This window comes from Pristis pectinata, chromosome 1 (assembly GCF_009764475.1).
Source record: "Pristis pectinata isolate sPriPec2 chromosome 1, sPriPec2.1.pri, whole genome shotgun sequence".
Classification (NCBI taxonomy): domain Eukaryota; kingdom Metazoa; phylum Chordata; class Chondrichthyes; order Rhinopristiformes; family Pristidae; genus Pristis; species Pristis pectinata.
The window spans coordinates 100,531,343-100,551,061 of record NC_067405.1 but is presented as its reverse complement, the minus strand read 5'-3'; the positions used below and the strand labels follow the sequence as shown (position 1 = coordinate 100,551,061).

At 40.9% G+C, this 19,719-nt stretch overlaps 2 protein-coding genes across 3 annotated transcripts in view; both read left to right on the top strand.

Moving 5' to 3' along the window:
• The window catches only part of spred1 (sprouty related EVH1 domain containing 1), a 74,446-nt gene extending 63,072 nt beyond the window's left edge, over nucleotides 1-11,374 (top strand). For both annotated transcript variants that reach the window (XM_052027305.1, XM_052027295.1), the window contains exons 5-6: nucleotides 6,230-6,391; nucleotides 6,860-11,374. In XM_052027305.1, coding sequence (XP_051883265.1) covers nucleotides 6,230-6,391; nucleotides 6,860-7,519 — 822 coding nt within the window. In that variant the 3' untranslated portion in view covers nucleotides 7,520-11,374. The remainder of the gene's footprint in view (nucleotides 1-6,229; nucleotides 6,392-6,859) is intronic.
• Nucleotides 11,375-19,377: 8,003 nt separating this feature from the next.
• fam98b (family with sequence similarity 98 member B) overlaps nucleotides 19,378-19,719 on the top strand; it is a 29,046-nt gene continuing 28,704 nt past the window's right edge. Inside the window, exon 1 of the mRNA XM_052022072.1 lies at nucleotides 19,378-19,532. Coding sequence (XP_051878032.1) covers nucleotides 19,495-19,532 — 38 coding nt within the window. The 5' untranslated portion in view covers nucleotides 19,378-19,494. The remainder of the gene's footprint in view (nucleotides 19,533-19,719) is intronic.

Here is a 19,719-nt window from a genome sequence, read left to right as displayed (position 1 = left end):
AGGCTAGAGGGTCTCAGACCTCAAATGTTAACTCCGTTTCCCTTTCACACATGTTGCCTGACCTGCTTAGTGTTTCCAGGATTTTCTGTTTGTATTATAGATCCATGGTTTGAGTTTGAGTTTAATTTCCTCTCAAATTGATTATTTAATTGTGTTTAAATTTAGTCTTGCATTTTATCAGCCTTTTTATCAATTAATCTGAAAGGTGGTTTTGCGTGTGCTTTTTCTTGTGCAATATGCTAGAAATTAGCCAGCCTACACACAAAAAAAAAATGCAAAATTTCTGGAAGTTTCACCTAGTGTGCACAATTTCTGCATGCTTTTGGGGTACTTGAAAAATTGTGCTCAAATAGGGTTCCACTTTAAAGAGAAAACTTGATAGTGTCCCAGATGAAATTGATCAACCACAATAGGCTTTAATTTTAAACTGTCTTGGCCCATAGGTACAGAAAGGCACATTTCAAAGCTTTTTAATTAAACCTTTTGAATAAAACTGTCTTGGACAATGTGACTAACAAATGATTCCATTAAGATTTTCCAGTTATTTTTAGTTAGAATCTGGTTACTCATACATGGTGGCTGATTAAAATATTTTTGTGATAAATCCATTTTTGGCTATGTTATTGAAACTGCTATATTGCCACTTAAAGCAAAGAATATTTTAAAACTAATTTAAACAAAACTGCTGAAATATAGGAACGTGACAGATTTTGTTTTTGTGATATACAAATGAATTTGAGCAGAGTGCAGTTGGTGCCAGGTTTGCTAATTATGCCTGGTGGGAACTCCAGGCAACAGTAGAACATCTTGCCAATTGTACCACAATTTAGAAATGTCAGAACTTTTAAAATTGAAAATTAGAAAGAGTAAGCGTAGGTCTGTGGTTGCTAAGCTCTTCATTGAACCTTAAATTGAATTTGTGTATTCGGCCTTGCTGTTGAAATGAAAGTTAAATGTAGAGTCATGTGAATTCTTTGGGACTTTCTTCTGAGCTGAGTATATTTATCATTTGGTGTTCACTTCAAGTTCTTAACTCCAAGATTCTTCATTTAAATATTGAAATTTACTTGTGGTTAAACACTGACATAACTAAATTTTTCAGATGATTACAAGGAAATTTTGTATTTTTCTTGAAATTTCTCATTGTAAACAATTTCTCATCTGATAAGGACAATTAACTAATAATTTGAATATTTTACATTAATTTACTTGAATGTGGAACAATCTAATGTCTACTTACCAATCCAAAGCTAGTTTTGTTTCATAGCAGGTATTAGAATCCAAAGATTTGAGGGAAGTGTACTCCACTAATCTTCACTGGTAAATTATGCTGAGCTAAAATAAAAACAGAACATATTTTGTAAGCTGTTAATAATTTTCTTCTTGAACTTCAGTCTGCAGAAATGGGAAGGGGAGAAGTTTTGATACTTTGAACAAGGAGAGCTGGGTCTGGATCCCATTTTCTATGCAACTGTATTTATCCAACATTTTGCAGCTGGAGTTGATTTTATTACTTTACCCATCATCCATCCTAGCCATTTTGGTACTTTGAAGGGGAAAAAAAATCATAGGAAGCATCTCTTAGCAACCACAGGACAGTAATTACTATAACAGCAGCTGGGAGAAAAACAGATTTCCGTTTTACATAAAAGCTGTGTTGGGTTGCTTTTTACAGCCAGAACTTGCCAAGCTTTGTCAGAGCAGAGTATTATAGTTACAGAATGTGGGTGGTGGTTGCAGTTTTTAATCACTCAGCTGCTTTTTAAAAATTTCCATCTTGCAGCACGCTATGCATAAACTGTTTTTTTAAGTGTTATGCAATTCTAGTTTGTTAAACGTAAAGAGATTGTGAATTTGGAAAATTGTGCTTCATTTGATATCGGAAACAAGAGGAAATGGGGTTCTTGCGAAGGTAATGTTATAAAAATGCAAAATATTTTCAGCAAAGGAATAGGAACAATTTGTATATTAGTAACAGTTAATCAGGTAGTAAACCATGTAATTTGAATCATTTCTTAAATTATCAACATTGGCTAAAGCAAACATAATTTCTGAAAATTCTGCGGTGGTGGGCCACTCTCTTGAATTGCTGCAGTCCATCTGATGAAGGTACTTCCATAATAGTGTTGGGGAGGGAGTTCCAGGGTTTAGACCAAATGCCAGTTAAGACATGTTACCAGGTTAGATGGTAGTGTTCCCATGTGCCCACTTCCCTAGTCCTTAGTGGTAGAAGTTATGGATTTGAGAGATGTTGACAGATAATTTAGACAAGTAATTACAGGGCATCTTGTACATGGTACACCCTGTAACTATATTACACCATTTGTGAAGGCAGTAAATGTTGAAGAGTGGTGGATGGGGTGCCAGTCAAGTAGGCTGCTATTTTCTGGATGATGTTGAGTTGATTAATTAAGGCTGCAGTTGTCAAGGCAAGTAGATATATTCCATCATTCTCCTGACTTGTACCTTGTAGATGGTGAGTCAGCAGGTGGTGAGTCATTCATTGCAGGATACTCTGTCTCTGACCACTCCTATTGTCATAGTATTTATGCGACAGGTCCAGTTGAGTAGTCTAGTCTGGTTCATAGTGACTCAAAATGTTGATGGGGAACTCAGTAATGCTTTTGAATAGCTAGCATCGGAATTTATCCTTAAAAAGCTTGTTGACTACTCAAGGAGGACTTCTATGTACAGTTAATTGTATGCAGATGGTTTACAATTTTGGTGTTATTTAAGTCTATTCATATATTTAAGAAACTGGCTGGATAAGGTGAAGGCGAATAAAGTTTTCACATGAGGGGATTTGTGTTTCAGGATAGCAAATGCAGATGATAGCTTGGTGGGCTGATTTGCCATTGCATTAGTTTAGTCTACTTCTCAAAGGGCAGCAAGAAATTATTTTATAAATTTAAACATTGTTCTGAGAACAAAATGTCATGGATGGTACAAGCTGGAATAGACGATATGGCCTTCTCAAGCCTATTTTGCCATTTGGTAGATCATGATTACATCCTTGAAGAAAAATAGATAATTTCTACTTCGTGTTTCCTTAGCCCTTAACTGAATTACTGTAGACCAAAAATATATATTTTGGCCAACAATATATTCAGTGATTCAGTCTTTACAACACTGGAAGAGAATTCCAGAGATTCATGATCGATCTTCGATGAAGGTCTTTAATGAGCAAACTTGTGTTCTGAAACAATGCCCTGTAGTTCTGGATTCGTGTAGCATCTTTTCAACACCCAATTTACAACAACAAAATGGAAAATACTGCAAATAATGAAAATATGGAATAAAAACAGGAAATTCTGGATACTGTGGGTCCTGCAACATCTATTGCAGAGAAGATGACTTATCAGAAGTGGCTTGGAATATTGTAGCCATTGTCCTGAGTCCATGTTCAGAGAGCTTTAAATTGCATCTGGCATTTTTTTTGAATAAGTGCAGGAAAATGACTGTTGTGAATGAAGCCGGTATGACTTTAAGGTGGTTGGTCATGTGTTTTGCTTCACTTTCCTTGGAAAATAATTTGTAGACTGGCATGTGGTACATTCTGATAGCTGCTGCATAATAAATTGCATTTAGTAGCACAAAACCATCCCATGTTGATTCACAGCATTATTAGTTAAAATTTGCCAGAGTCGAGTGAGGATGATACATTGGGACAAAGAATAGCGAAGGTTTCTGATAGAATTCCAGGTATATTGCCCAGTTAAAGTTGTTGCAGTTAAACCTGTGCTAAATTTCTGTTACGTTGAAGAACAATTTTAACCCCTAATTTTCTCAAAAATACCAGACCTTCCAGTTTTGCAATTTTGTCACATTTCATTTTCCTTTCTACCACCAAATGTCCTGCAATCCACAGTCATGTACAGATGATAGAGAAATACAGGTGACCCCACCATTACAGATGTTTGGGTACTGGAAATTCGCCTTACAGTATTCACAAATCATGACCCAAAAACAGAATAAAGTTCGCTCTCAAGGAATTTATGTGGGAAATGAATGAATAAATACCAAATGCAGAAGAAACTACAAATTTTGTCAATTTTAATTTTTAATCAGTACTGTGAGGCATTATGATTTGAATATGACATCATTGCATCAATTGGGTGGGCAGCTACAGCTGAGTCTCTACTTTGCCACACCCTCTCCAGTGCAAGGACATGTGAATGCCCTCTTCATTTGAGACATTTTCTCTGATGCACTGCATTGTGAGGAGCTGCAGTAGCCATGACCAGCTCTTACACAGGCTCCTTAAAGTAATCTTTCAGCGTTTTCTCCAGTGATTTTTTTTTATTCCCCTGATTTCCCCACTTCCTAAACCCTTTCCTAATCCACGATCTTTGTCCATTAGTTGTTGTTGACTTCAGTTGTTTAATACTGGCATTGGTCACTTTGTCATCGCTGATAAAATGGCTTTGAGAGAGAAAAACATCCCGTAGGAATGCATCTTTGCTTATTAGATGTGATTCAATAGGAAAAGGGAGTTTGTGTTATAGAAAATTGCAATAAAGATGGGTTTCTAGGAACACAACCCCTCTGTAACACAGGGGTTACCTGTAATTTATTTCTCACAGGACTTGTGATCCTAATTAAGATGCTGGTTATCTTCATCTACCTGCAAAAGTATACTGTACTAAAACAAGCTATTTGGTCTGACTTAATATGATTTGAGTTTGGCCTATTGCTTTCCAACCCTTTCTCACCTCCCTGATATTTACTGCATTTGAGAAAATTTGCACTAGGAAGAGGTTGTATCCCATCTGGTGAATAACACTGATTTAAACCTGCATTATAGTTCAGATGGGCATTGCTAGCATGAAATGTCTCTTTTTTTGCCTACCAGAGTTTCATAACAGAATTTGATCTTTCACAAGTCTGATTTGATAAATATGTCAAAAATAAGTGAATTTTGACCCTCTTTTAGTAAAGCAGCTCCACGGATTGCATTTATATCACACCTTTAGCAAGAGATAAAAGTCATAAGTTAATTTGCTATTCCAGTATATAGAACAGTATGGCTTAATAGCCATAGTAAACACACTGAAATGAGAAGAAAAACTAGCTGCAAAAATAGTGTAAATCATTGACTTTTGGAAGTATTTTCAATCTGGTACATTCAATATAACTTTTTAGACTACTTTAAAATGTAATCAGAGCAGTAAAATTGCTCACTTTCCCTCACTTAAGTTTTACTTGGTTTGCAAACAATTATTTAGTTTAATTTCAAAAAGATGAAGAATTACCTATACCCTACCTTTGTGCTAAAACTGAAGTTGTATGAGAATGTTATTAACACAAACCTTACAAAAATACATTCTGTATGTTAATAGTAGAATTATAGAATTTTTATTCACTTTTGGTATCAGAGCATCCCTAGCAAGGCCAGCATTGATTGCCTGTCCCTACTTGCCCTTGAGAAGTGAGCAGCTGCCTTGAACTGATGTAGGTGGTCCCACAGTACTGTTGGGGAGGGAATTCTTGGATTTAGATCAGCAACAGTGAAGAGCCAGCAGCATGTTTCCAAGTCAAAATGTTGTGTGTCTTATAGGAGATCCCTCCACTACTTCAGTATTTTTATTGGTGATTTGTGTAGCAAGTATGAACTTCTCATTTGAGAATCCACCACTTACAAATTGAACTGGCCCAATTCTGAAGCACTGTATTGCTGTACCAAGGGGATTCCAACTAATCCTGCCCATGAAACAGCTGAAAAAAAATCAATGAACATATTAAATTGTTAATTTTTTTAAAAAACTAAACCACTTTAAAACTAAACAATATTTAACAACTTGATTCACACAAGTAAATTATGTAAAATCTTTGTTTTTCACAGCTGCTCCTTTCTATTCAAACAACTGAAGGTCATAGATGTGCCAGGTCTAAACTGATTTGGTATTAGGAGTTAGATTCCCAGTGTTGGGAAATAGCTGCAAATTCTTGCTGTGTTGTTGGACTTTTTTTTAAAAAGACTTTTGAATTCATGCAGGAATGTCAAACTTGGTGGCACTTTTGTGGAATTCCAGCAGTTCTGCAGATAACTATCTACATACTCCAAAAAGGTCTATGTAGTTAGTTAATTTTTACTGGAATGTTTCCTGGAATTGTGATAGGTTGACCTCTGGTGGTCAAACTGGAAATGTACTGCGTTTACAGTTTGAAGTGGTGAATTAACCAAAGCCCTTCAAAATGAGTAATGAAGGATATTCATGCTATTTTTCAGACACCTCAAGAAAATGATGCTGATTCTTTGAAAAGAAAAGAGAGAATTTTACGATGTGACACTGTAGTGACCAATGAACCTTGCAGAAGCTGCTATGATAGAACACCTCCGCCTGAGGAATTCAATTCTCGAAGACTGTATTTTCCTGCTCAGCAGAATCAGGTAACCTTTTATTGTTTTAGTGTTTGTTTTGGAAAATGTAAATTGCAGTACATTCAACTATTTTACAGAGATGAAAACTGGACATGTGGTATTTTTCTATTATTCTGAATAATAGAATATTTTATCCAAAAATTGGTATTTATAGAACTAATCCATGAGGTCACCAAATGCAGTATCTCTATACTCTTAAGTTGCATCTTCCTAAAGCACATTTTTAAAATGTATTATTATGATGGTTTATGATGGTATTTCTCAGAACTTTATTTGAACTTAGCAGCATAAACCTTACTGGCATAAATAGTCTTGGTCAGTGACTGAGATATTACAATACTTATTCAAAGGAACTCCTAAATCTGTTTCATGTCTTTTAACTAATCTATTTTACACATTCTACTATTTTTTTTCTTCATCTTAGATATTCAACCTCATAGTTTGACTTCTAACAAGAAAACTTTAAATCTCTTTCAGATCATGTTAAAATCAACTAGGCATGTCAGCTTTCAAGATGAAGATGAAGTAGTGAGGATAAATCCTCTAAAGGATGTATTGATTAGGGGCTATGAAGATTACAGACACCCCATTGTGCGAAAAAATGATTTGGAAACAGAAGTAGACTCGTATGTGTGTTTTAAACCTGAATCTAAGAAACATGATTATGTATATCCTTCAGTGCAAGGGATGGAATCTGATTCTGTTAAAGATTCAAAAGGTTCTATTGTATTCAAAGCACAGCCCCCCACTTCACTGAAATCAAAAAAATCCAAACGAAGGAAAGAGGATGGAGAGCGCTCTCGTTGTATATATTGTCGAGATATGTTTAACCATGAGGAGAACCGAAGAGGACAGTGTCAGGATGCTCCAGACCCCATCAAGAGGTGCATTTATCAAGTGAGCTGCATGCTGTGTGCTGAGAGTATGCTCTATCACTGCATGTCGGACTCTGAGGGAGATTTCTCTGATCCGTGTTCATGTGACACTGGTGATGACAAATTCTGTTTGCGATGGCTGGCACTTATAGCCTTGTCTGTTATTGCACCATGCATGTGCTGCTATCTCCCTCTGAGAGCCTGCCACCATTGCGGTGAGATTTGTGGATGTTGCGGAGGGAAGCACAAAGCAGCTGGATGATGTGAACAGTTGGGAGCCAAGCTGTGCGAATAGTTAATCTCCAGATGACATCAATCCTGGCTCACGAGGGTTTTGGCCCACTGGTATTCAAAGCCAGGATCAGTTGCAGAGCTGTGCAAGTTTCCAAGTATAGAGGAGAAGTGATGTGCTTTAAATGATAATGACATTTCTCAAGGCCACCATGTCTAATACTTCGCATGGCACAGTCTAACTCAAGAGGTCTTGTGAAGCAGAGAGGTCTTTGCTTTTTAGCTGTTAATAGTGAACACTGTATGTGATGATGCAGAAGGTATTCATTTTGCAGTTTTGTACATTGAATTGGCTATGGGGCCTGGTGTCTCACATGAAGCTTTTACTGAAGAGACTCGAGTTTTAGATTAAAAGCACTAGGTAACTGTTTGATTTTTATTCAGAAAGATTATTTTAGATTTTGGTTCTAATAAGTATTACTATGTGCATTTACAGAATCACTTATCCAGCAGTGCAGATGAATTTACTGTCTGAATAATTACAAATTATTTAACACATGTAAAGTGTCAAACTCTATATAACTAAATTTGAGATATGGCTTGTACTTGAAATGTAATCTTTCAGTCCTATATCAAGATTTTGATATGTAATGGACCCATAGGTACATCTTTTATTTTTAATTCATTGTAATATGCATGCTTGCTTATGATTTAGCATTATTTTGAATATTTTTCCACCTTCCCCATAAAAACAGAAAATAACTGATTTTAAGATGATGTAAAAACTTATTGAAAGTTTGGGGCATATTTAGATTTCTAATTACCTGAACACTTCCAATATTTTTGCACAACCAGCAAGTTTCCTGTCAATGGTCCAAGAAGTCAGATGACTTAATGCATTGATGTAACTGGGAATCGTATGCTATTAAAAATCTAAAGAAATATAGTCAATGCACACACTTCAGACCTAGCTTTGAGTCCGCAAGCTACCAAAAACAGTAGATGTAGTTTTGGAAAAATACAGTTTTAATTTGTAAATTAAGTGTATGTTAGAACATTTAATGATGCTAAACTATGCTAGCTTAACTTGTTCTGAGATTATAAAATTGAATGCTTTTACTTTTTAAAAAAAAAACGACCACTAGGTGCTGATTTCCCTGGATAAATTTTGCATACAGACATATCTACATTTTTAGTGTGGAGTGGTTCCTGTAAATGTGTATGTGGTTTTGTGTTGAAGTACATAGGTATGTGCAGATGTGATTTAAAAATTGGAATTTACATTGGAGCCATGCAGGCTGGCAGGAACTAGGCCTACACAGTGGAGAAGACAAATTTTGAGAATGAATGAATTAAATTCTTGGACTTAAACAGTAAAATCAAATCTGCAGTTTAAAAAAAATATTATTGGATGCATTCTTCACTTTGTGCAGAGCCTCTGGTTGTCAAGTAATATGTAGAATAAACTTAAGTAGTTTACTTAGAGCACACAGGCAGATTTGATTTTGTCCATTTTCTATGCACACCTTTGTACTACATTTTTTCATGTCTGTGACTTTGAAGGGGAAAATCAAGCTCATGTGGTTGTGGTAGGATCAGCTTCAGTCTAAGATTTAATGCTTCTAAATGTTATCATATTTATTCACAGGAAAATTACATTTAAAATTTAGGACTTTGGGTAAAGTTGTTTGGCCAGGTTCTGGCTTTTAAATATTGTAAATAAATAACCCCATTTGTAAGATATTCCACTTTAGAATGCATCTATTTATCAGCTGTGAGTAGATGGAATGAACTGACAGCATTCTGTACATAAGCTAACTTTGAATATTATTTCACATTGAAAGTAGAGGCTAAAGATATGAGACTAAATTTTAAAGAGCTTGTTTCTAGTTTTGTACCTAATAGAATGGCTTCACAAGGAAAATTGTGGTGACGGGCAGTTATTTCTTTTGCAAGTTTGAGTATTTAAGGTTGTGTGTAATGCTTCATTATAGGATTCCATCCATGCTGATGAACTTTGATTTATCAGTGTTCTGCACATTAGGGGATTCAAAACACATTTTGAATTGTAATTAGAGTACTTGCACATAGTCTGAGACCACCTGCTTATTTTGTATTTGTCTATACATCTCCGTTGTCCACATTTTGAAAAACTGATGTCCATGTTTCCGTTTTGTTTTGAAAGAACTGCAAGCTAGCTGAGGAAAAGTCTGATTGACTTTTCTGTCAACTGCAATTATTAACATCCACATAGACATAACTAAAGCTGAAGTCTTACCAATTCTTGCATTCAGAAACTTTGTCAAATTCTGCATGTATAATGTCTACTAGGTAAGATTTCTGTCAAATGTTGTCCTGTATGTAATATTCTGAGTGGAAACTCTTAATTCATGAGATTTCAAAAGATTCCTCAGGCTTCCACATTTCATTCATTGTGTTTTTTCATGTGTGTGGCTGCGCCAGTCTCATTCTACCTAGGAATTCCTGAAGTGCTTAATATTTTGCATTTGCTTCTCATCTGGGGTCTGGTCAGAAAAGTGTGTATATCGGTTTGTTCATTTTCACATTAAATGAATATTAATAGTACCTACATCTGGCTAAATCAATTTCATTTTTCCAAATATTAAGCTGGTCATCATAAGTTATAGAGTGAATTGTAAATTGAAGGTAGAGCTTGAAAAAGAATCTATCATCTTTACTGGCTGCCTAGAAAGTGTGATTTACCAACTGTTGCCATGTAATAAGCCTTAAACTCAATTTCTGACCTTTTCACTTTTCACTCTTGTATTGATGTTGTTGTTCTTGTGATTGGGTAAACTTTTCTTAATGTACATTTGTGAAAGTGAACTGGTGCACATATTAAATTTTCACATGCATTCTATTATTTTCTGTTCTCATTATGCTTGGTTTTTAATTCAAAAGTTGCTTCCTTCCTTTCATATCCTTTTCCCCATGTGCAGATGGAATCAGTGTTTGTAACTTTTTAAACAAAGATCCTTTAGCAAAAATATTATCATAGTGGAAATCATTTCCTATTTAATTTGGAGACAGAATTCTAGTTGTCTGTAGACTGTTAATCATTAAATAATTCTGAATATAATCTTAAGCTGCTTTATATATTTTTTCCCCTTTGGGTCCAGAGAAGGTCTGAGAGTGCTAGCACTGTGGAATGTAAAGTGTGATTATCCCCAATATAACAATTTGCTGGCTTGTGGCAAAGTGTTATCTGTTGTAATTGGTATACCTTGGCCTAAGAACGATCAGGCACTACTAACTAGTATGGTGCATCTATCCATGTACTGAATTTGTATGCAATGTTTGCTTTATGGATTTAAACAAAAAAGCCTACAAGGCATGCTAATAATGCTAATTGACCCTTCTGAGTACTGATGGTATTTATTCACTGTTATCTTTTTAAAGCAACTTTGTTCTACTTCCACTTTTTTAAACGCTATGCTTTCCAAAATAAGACATCAATAGAAACCTTAATCTATAGAATGTCTTGTACCTTTTTGATTTTTCTCCAGATTCTGTCTATTGTTTGCTTAGTGCCACTTGCTTGATACCTAGCCAACTTCCAAAAAGTGCCTCGCTTGTACATTTAAAAACTCCATCTAAATTTGACTGATATTGTACTTGGTACATTTCAATTTTAGGTCTTTTTATTTTTGTGTTGAAAAGATATAAAGTCTGTGATGTACAATTTAGTTTAACTCCTGCCTTGGGTGTAATTTCTTAAATGTATGAGGGTGTAGCTTCTTAATTTCTCAAATATATATAATGTAAATATGCATATAAGTTTGTAACTGATTTTGTTACATCATACACTTGTAATTTGACATATCAAATAAGTATCATAATAAAACAGTAAGTTTTAATTTCTTTACATTCTGTCTGTTGTAATACTCCATTATTGCCAGTGCTAGCCAAAATGGTAAACAGTTAACACAATCTACCAATTATGTTTACTCCAAAGCATCTTTGAGACTGTTTAGCAGTAATTAGAGATTAACAACATAAAGACAGATTAATGTTGAAATTGGATTAGTTAACAAAAAACAAATCTTGCAGATAAATGTGATTTTTGATTCTTTTGCAATTGCGACAATTCCGAGGAGGAAGCAACCTGATGAACTAAAAAAACATCGTGGGGAAACACTATAGATGCTGATGATCAAACATTGAGATTAGCCCAAGAGCTATCGTAATCTTTTTTGGAGGGAACAAAAATTTACTTATTCCAGTTTCAGTGCTAACTGCAGCTGCACTAATACTTCACATTGGATTTAAACATTACTGGATACAGTGTTGTTATTGCTGACCTATAATATGGTGTATTCTTTGGAACTTAGTAGATGGCACATAAAATTTTACAACTAATTGATAATTTAGACCAATTGGTCCACGCTGGTTGAGCTACATGAATTTGGTCTCGCCTTATTTCATTTTGCCCTAATTAAGCTTTATTCTGACTTGTGTTAGAGCTTTTAAATTCCTCCTAATATCACTTGAAATCTGCTTCACTTTTGTAGTCATGATCAACCACTGCCTCACCCACTATCATTGCAGGTCACCCTCCTTCAGCTCTCAAATGTGGGCACAAAAGCCAAGTACAAATGCAGAAGTTCTTGGGTGGAGATTGTTTGGGTCAGGTTTTAGAATATTACTTGCCTATTCACCCAACCAGACTCTGCTATTCTCGAGTTAACCCTGAATGAGTTGCATCTTTTCGTGTGACAATTTCGCGGCTGTTAAATATGAAAATTGTATTGCAGTATTAATGGTGTGAAAAATGAACTTAAAAGTTTCTTCAAATGTAAATCATCATTGCCAGTTTCAGTAGAATTTTAACCTACAGGAATCAAGCAAGGAGACTAGAGTTCAAACCTTGCGAACCACCTATCTCTTTGTATATTTGTTAACAAAAATGTTTGATTTGATTTCTAAGTTGCAACTTAAATTTTAGTTGAGTTGCTAGTTTAATTTTTATTTTTATTTTAATTTAGATTAAAGTAATCACTAAGAATAGTGGCATCAATGTTGGTGCAGTCCTGGATATAATTACTGCAATACACTTAGAATTTCCATCTCTACCCATGGGAGAATTTGCAATACCCTGGTAACCAGCTCTCTGTGTAGCCTTTAGTTTAGAAAAGACTATCTTCTAGAAAGCAACTATATCAGCAATCACAGGTACAGGCCATTATGCATCCATGTACTGTATTAACAGGTATCACAAATGTTGTCTCCACAAAATCCTTCGTCTATTGACAGAATATGTGAATCAACATCATCACCTCTTCCCACTAACATCAAAGCTCTAATTACACTTGACTAGATACAATGCGTCAGATAAATTGTTCATCTGCCTGACACCACTCACAAAACAGGCACACTCCACTCCAAGATCTATCATAGCAAGAGATTACCAGGTAGATGGAAACACTTAAAGGACCAAAATCTTGAGAAAATCTAACATCCACACTAAATCTTGGGAATCCCTGGTAAGTGACAGATCAAATGGAGTAAGTTATTTCGGGCCAATGACCTTTTGTTAGAAATGTTGTGTGTACCTCCTCATGCACCCTAAAATTGAAAAGCTTATTTTACATGCTGTTGTGAGAAAGGTTCTTTTGGATCTTAAAGATAGAGATCTGGACACACAGTCTTTGTACTTCAAAAAGGAGAATTTTTATTTACAAAGACAGACGCAGGAACAGAATGGAAAGGAACAAATGCATACTCGCGCACACTCAAGCAGGAGATCACGAACGTGAAAGGAATCGCAATAGGGGGTGAGGTGCACGCGCATGCGCGTGCGCGCACACACACACACACACACACACAATAACTGGGTACAAATGATCAAGGAATAAACAATAATGTTTGAACACCCTGATATTCTGGACAAACGTTGGCTCTTTGGTCTTGGGAGTCCTTAACTAACTGCCCTGAAGTAGTGCATGGCTTACCTCAGCATCCTCGGAGACAGAGAGGTAGAAAACCAAACATGGAGCACTTTTATACTGCTAGGGGGCTGGGTGGTCCAGCAAGGACAAAGGTGTTTAAACAGGCCAATGGTAGGTGTGCCCAGGACAAAGGTGCTCACAAAGACCAATCCGAGTGGTCCAGCAAGGACAAAGGTGTTTACCTAGTGGGGTGGAGCCAAACCTTGATCGACAGTGGTGTCGCTTTCGGCCATGTGCTCAATGGTGTCATCCCAGCCAGAGGGGTCAGTGTTGTCACGGTCACATGACAGCCATGACCTTTTACATTACACTTCCAGCCCTCAAAAGCAACATCACTCACCAATCAAGGGAATAACTAGAACTAAACTAAGAAATATACATCGGGGTGCAGTACTAATGGAAGGCAAATGTGGCTCTAATAACTTGACAAGCACAGCACAAAATACAAAAAAACTATAACAACAGAAACGAGGGTGAAAAACTATAACAACTAAAATGGAAGTGGTGGCCCACTGGGTGACAGTTGCCCACTATCCCCCCCCCCCAGTGACCCAAACGGCCACCTGTTTCCCCATGAGGTGTCATGTTGGAGGAGCTGGTCCCTCACTTTTTGAATTTTGGCCACCGAGTCCCTATTGTGAACAGCCAGGCTGGTGGTGTTGCTGGATTCATCAGGGATAAAAGTGCAGTACTCCTTACTAATCACTGCACACGTACCACCGTCCGCAGCAAGTAGGTAATCCAGGGCCATCCGTTTCTGCAGGGCTACCAGCCTGACGGCAGCCAGCTCCACTGCTGTCCTCAGTTCGTCAGCCAGCATGTGGAGCACGCTGGTCATTTGTATGATCTTACAGGACAGTTGGGCTGTGCCATACGTGGGGAAGGCTATCATCCAGAAGTTCCCCGACTCCGCGATGGCCCTCCTGTCCCTGTGGCCGCTGCATGCCAGGTGCTCCCCAAGTTCATCGAGAGCATGGATATAGGACACCACGAACACAGGAAAGCAGCGGCCATACCAGCTCGTGGGGAGCCACCGGTAGGCACGGTAGCCGCAAATCCAGTGGTTCCTGTTCAAAGTGCAGGGAGCCCCCAGCTTAGCGGCACCATCGGCAGTGGTCACGGAGGCACTTGGATACCAGTTTCGCGCTCACTCACTATGACCAACTGAAAAAGTGGAACTGTGCTCATAGTGGAGTCTGCACCAGCATTCCCTTGGTCTACTCAGCATCTGTGGGATGGCTCTGAGGGTCGGGACTCGGGTGGAGGTCAAATTGTAGGAAGGGAAATACCAGCTCCTGAAACACCCACCCCATCGGGAATCTCTGGAAGGACTGTGCTGCAGTGGTGAGGGGAGTGGTGGGGAACTGCTGTCCGGCCCCCCTGCCAAACCAAAATACCGAACCCGACAGACGCAAAAGGAAAAAGAAAGTCCATGTAAACAATTCATTCGAAGAGTATCCAGGGGAATCTGTGTTAGTGGTAGAGCTTCACTGGCGTGTGCTGGGGTTCAGACACAAGTCCCACAGTCTGATTTATTGGAGGTGCTGGCGAATTCATAAGCAGCTCTGTGCCCTTGGATCTTCTGCCAGAGGCTACATTCGGCAACCCCCTCACTGGCTGAGACCTGCACTTCAAAAGGGACATCTGCCTGGCGGGGAGCAAGTGGCAGTGCTTGTTCCATAGCTTGCTTTGCTGCTTCAAAAGTGGCCTGTTGTTCGGGTCCCCATAAGAATGAGAGATTAAGCCATGGCAGATAGTGGGGCTATGTATATCTAAATCTACCACTGCATGCCAAGGCTTGTCTGGGCACCCTGCAATGGCCTCAGTGATATCTCGGCATCCCCCTGGCACTCTGTACTGTCAGCTACAGCCGACCTTGGAGGGAGGGGGATCAACAACTGGTTTGCATTTGGCTGCCCCGACCATGACTGTAGCCTGCGTGACCCCAAACGTAAACTTGCCTCGGTTAGTATGGAGAGACTGTCCCTTTAAGACATTGATCCCTAGGATGCACTCGGGTGAGTTTGCTATCAACACTGTTACTGGTTCCCGATGGCCATACAGACTGTGACCTCCCTCACGGGCAAAAGGGAACAACCCTCCCAACCCCTCTATCTGCATCTGTGCCCCCGTCCACGCGGTGGGGTTACCCAGGATGATGGTGTGTTGGGCACCCGTGTCGATGAGTGCCATCCACCTCTATGTTCCCCCTTCCCCAATGTACAGCGACAGGTATATGTGGCTTCAGGTCTCCCTGACAGGAGAGGGCAGTGGAACAAATGTGCCAGGACCCCTGGCCTTCATCCTGTGGGAGGGGGGTGGGGGGTCTGCCACCCCGTGGGTGAAGGTTCCTGCGGGCGGAGATGGGCTAGTTCCTGTCTCAGCAGGTCCCAGAGCTCAGCCTTGAGGGCAGGAGAGACTGCTTCGAGTGGGGGAGGGACAGAGGCAGTGTCGTCGGGGGCAGCCAGTGTGGCCTGGAGGTTGGGGGCGCCCCCTGGGTCGGGCTTGATCCCAGGGTGGTTATGGGTTTTCCCCTGGCCAGATGTCCCCCCGCACTGCTCTTTCCAGAGCACGTAAATGGTGGAGATCGGGATCCCATCTGTGCTGGCACGGTCCACCCCTGCACACAGCAGGTCCAAGAATAGCCGTTTGCGTGTAAAACAGGGCGTTGTGTCTCCAGCCCTCGTCTTTGCCCTACGGACCTGGGTGGGCTTCCCCCACTGCAAGAACTCTAGCCCTTCCAGGAGGGTGATGGCGTCCCACACGATCTTCCCATTAGCCGATCCCATGAGGAACAGGGCCACTGGCCTCAAATCGGGGCACACGGTGGTGACCAGGTATCCCGTTAGCACTCTGGTCACCCTGGTGTTTTCTAACAACCCGCGATCGCTGGGCCTCTCATAGATGCCAGTCACCAGTGCCCATTCCCTGACGACCCCGGTGCCCTCACTGACCGTGCTCCACTGTGGTCGCCCATATAAGTCCCATTCGAGGAGGGTAGGGTACTGGACCCTCACTGCGGTCACTACCCGATTCCACAGGGTAGTGTTGTTCCCAGTCCCTCCATGTGGTGCCCGCAGGGCATTGTTAATGCTCTGTTGGTCAGACAAGCTCCCTAGGGCGCTCACTTCCTGGTAAGAGAGGCTCACGTTGGGGGCCCCCTCATCCCACAGTCGGAGCAGCCATATAGCCAGGTGCTTGCCCGGCCGCTGGCGGTACTAGTCCGCCAGCTGGGTTAGCTCCTTGATGGAGAAATCCCGGGTCTCCGTGGTCTCGGAGGCACCACGGGCACTTCCCCCTGCGGGGGCCTCATCCTGACTCCCCTTCCCCCTGTGGTTGACCTGGGACCGCATGGTGACGGGTCAAGCATGCAGGGGTTCAGGTGGGTAGGGGGGAGGGCGGGCGCGAGGGAGCCCCTTCTTGTCGAGCACCTCCTCATCGTCCGTATCCATCCATATATCCCCATCTCCCCAGCCATGCGTCCAGCCTGTCACCACGCCGGACCAGGGCTCGGATTTTAAATGGATCTGGCTGCCAGCCAGCCTTGCGGGCGGCTTGTGCCTGCTGTGCCTGGATCAGCTGGCAGGTGACCTCGGTACCCCGGACCTTGAGGTCATTGGCCCGGGTCTGGGCAGTTTGAACTGCCTCCTGCAGTGTGCAACATCGTTGCCGGAGGGACTCTATCTCTCTTTCTCTCTGCAGGCAGGTATCCTGCAACTGGCCAGTAATCTCGACCTGGCGCCTCAGGAGGGATGCCAGGAGCCAGAGGGCCCCCCTTCGGCTCCCCTTGGCACTGGGGAACCCTGACTGCTGGAGGAGGGCCACCACATGGTGTCCGAGTTTTTCACCACGTGGATCTAACTGCTCGGCCCAGTCCACTGGCTTATCGTGGTCTGCCAGCACGCTGGCCAAGCTCCCAAATCCCTCACTCTCATCTGTCCATCCTGGGATCCTCTCCTCAGTGCCTACACCTTCTTTCTTCCCCTTGTTCCAGAACATCCCGCCCGCGTCTGTGTCCAGCCAATAACCTTAAGACCCTGCTCGCAGCGCCAAATGTTGTGAGAAAGGTCCTTTTGGATCTTCAAGATAGAGATCTGGACACACAGTCTTTGTACTTCAAAAAGGAGAATTTTTATTTACAAAGACAGACGCAGGAACAGAATGGAAAGGAACAAATGCATACTCGCACACTCTCAAGCAGGAGATCACGAATGTGAAGGGAATCGCAACAGGGGGTGAGGTGCACGCACACACAATAACTGGGTAGAAATGATCGAGGAATAAACAATACAATGTTTGAACACCCTGATATTCTGGACAAACATTGGCTCTTTGGTCTTGGGAGTCCTTATCTAACTGCCCTGAAGTAGTGCACAGCTTACCTCAACATCCTCGGAGACTGAGAGAGGTAGAAAACCAAACATGGAGCATTTTTATACTGCTAGGGGGCTGGGTGGTCCAGCAAGGACAAAGGTGTTTAAACAGGTCAATGGTAGGTGTGCCCAGGACAAAGGTGCTCACAAAGACCAATCCGAGTGGTCCAGCAAGGACAAAGGTGTTTACCTAGTGGGGTGGAGCCAAACCTTGATCGACAGTGGTGTCGCTTTCGGCCATGTGCTCAATGGTGTCATCCCAGCCAGAGGGGTCAGTGTTGTCACGGTCACATGACAGCCATGAGCTTTTACACTACACATGCATATATAACTGCCTGCTTGGCAGAGTTGGACTCCTGCTTCTGTGTCCCATGCAATAATTAGGCTTGGTTCTTCAGATAAAATAAATATTTTAGTCCAAAGCTTCTATAATGGAAAGTGGGGTGAGGGGTGTGGAGTATGCATGTGGATAAGATATTACAATTGGTTACAAAATGTATTGTCAAAATACATTTAGTGTTCTTTTGAGCTCTGAAGGCTTTGTTGCATTAACACTTATCACTGACGTGGAAAGGGGAGTGCAGGTAAGGTTTGCAATCATCAATTTTGGATGGCTCTAAGAGCTTTGTATTTCTAACAATAGCAAACATTACTAGAATTTTTCTAAATTGAAACGAGCTTTAAGGAAACAATTTTAAATGTTGAAAACATTTCATTATTTCTTTGTTTTGCTGAAAGTTTCATAATAATAAAGGATCACAAAATAAAGCTCAACATTCTGTACAATAATAGAATTACTGAATTAAGCAAGATGACCTGATTGTTATGGGATGTTTGGAATTTTGCACTCTAAAAGATGTGAATGTTCAGTCACTAAATGTGCTCAAGGCTCATAACTTCATCAATAAATGGAAATTCACTACTGGAGGGAATTCTGTGATATACCTAGTTTGTATTTGTAACTGTACCTGGAACAGTTGGTCTAAACTAGGAAGTTGTGGATGGAACATGCAAATAGTTTTGGAGTTCAGTATTCTGCCATGTTAATAAACCATTATTCCTACTTGATTTCTATTCCATCCATTTCTATGTGTTAGTATCACATTCAGAAGATGACACAGCTGGGATCAATAGATTTCGGCCACTAGGGAATGGTGTGATGTCGGGGTTGGCAAGAAAACAGATGTGATCGATCTTAATGAAGTACAGAGCAGACTCAAGGACCTACTCTTCCATTTCTTACGTCAGCGAAAATCATCTTAAATACTGGACATTAAAAATGAGATTTGCTGCTGGTCTTGGTCAATATAACAATTCACCCATTTCAATTAGATGAAGCTCATAATAAAACAGCAATCAAAATGGGAACACATCTACCAATCGCAGTATCAACGAAATGCAGTTTTAAGTGGAAAGTGTAGGATCCATCTCTGTCACCTTTGGAAGCGTCTACTTTATAAATAGGAGGGACGCCCGCCCGCAGCAGCACCTCCCAGCCAGCAGGGGGAGCCACTCTGGGAGGAGGGGACATCTTCGGCCCCCGCTCGTTCACTCGTCATTGGACAAAGGAGCGGGAGGAGGTTTGAACGGAGGGGCGGCGGAGAGGCCGGGGACGGTGCAGCTCCCCGCTTCTGCAGTGTGCGCTCCAGCTTGTGGGCCGCGCCATGGAGGCGGACATCCTGGACACGCTCGATGCCCTGGGGTGAGTGGCTCCGTTATCTGCAGCTCCTCCTCGCAGCAGCAGCAGCCGCTCCGCACCGGGGAAGTGGCCTTTAAAAGGGCGCCGGGGGATCCTTCCCGCTTATATACCCGCGCCTCCTGCTACCCTCGCAGCAGTGAACTCACGGAGTTATAAACTTTGCAGCAGAGAAAGGTCGTTTGGTTCAGTA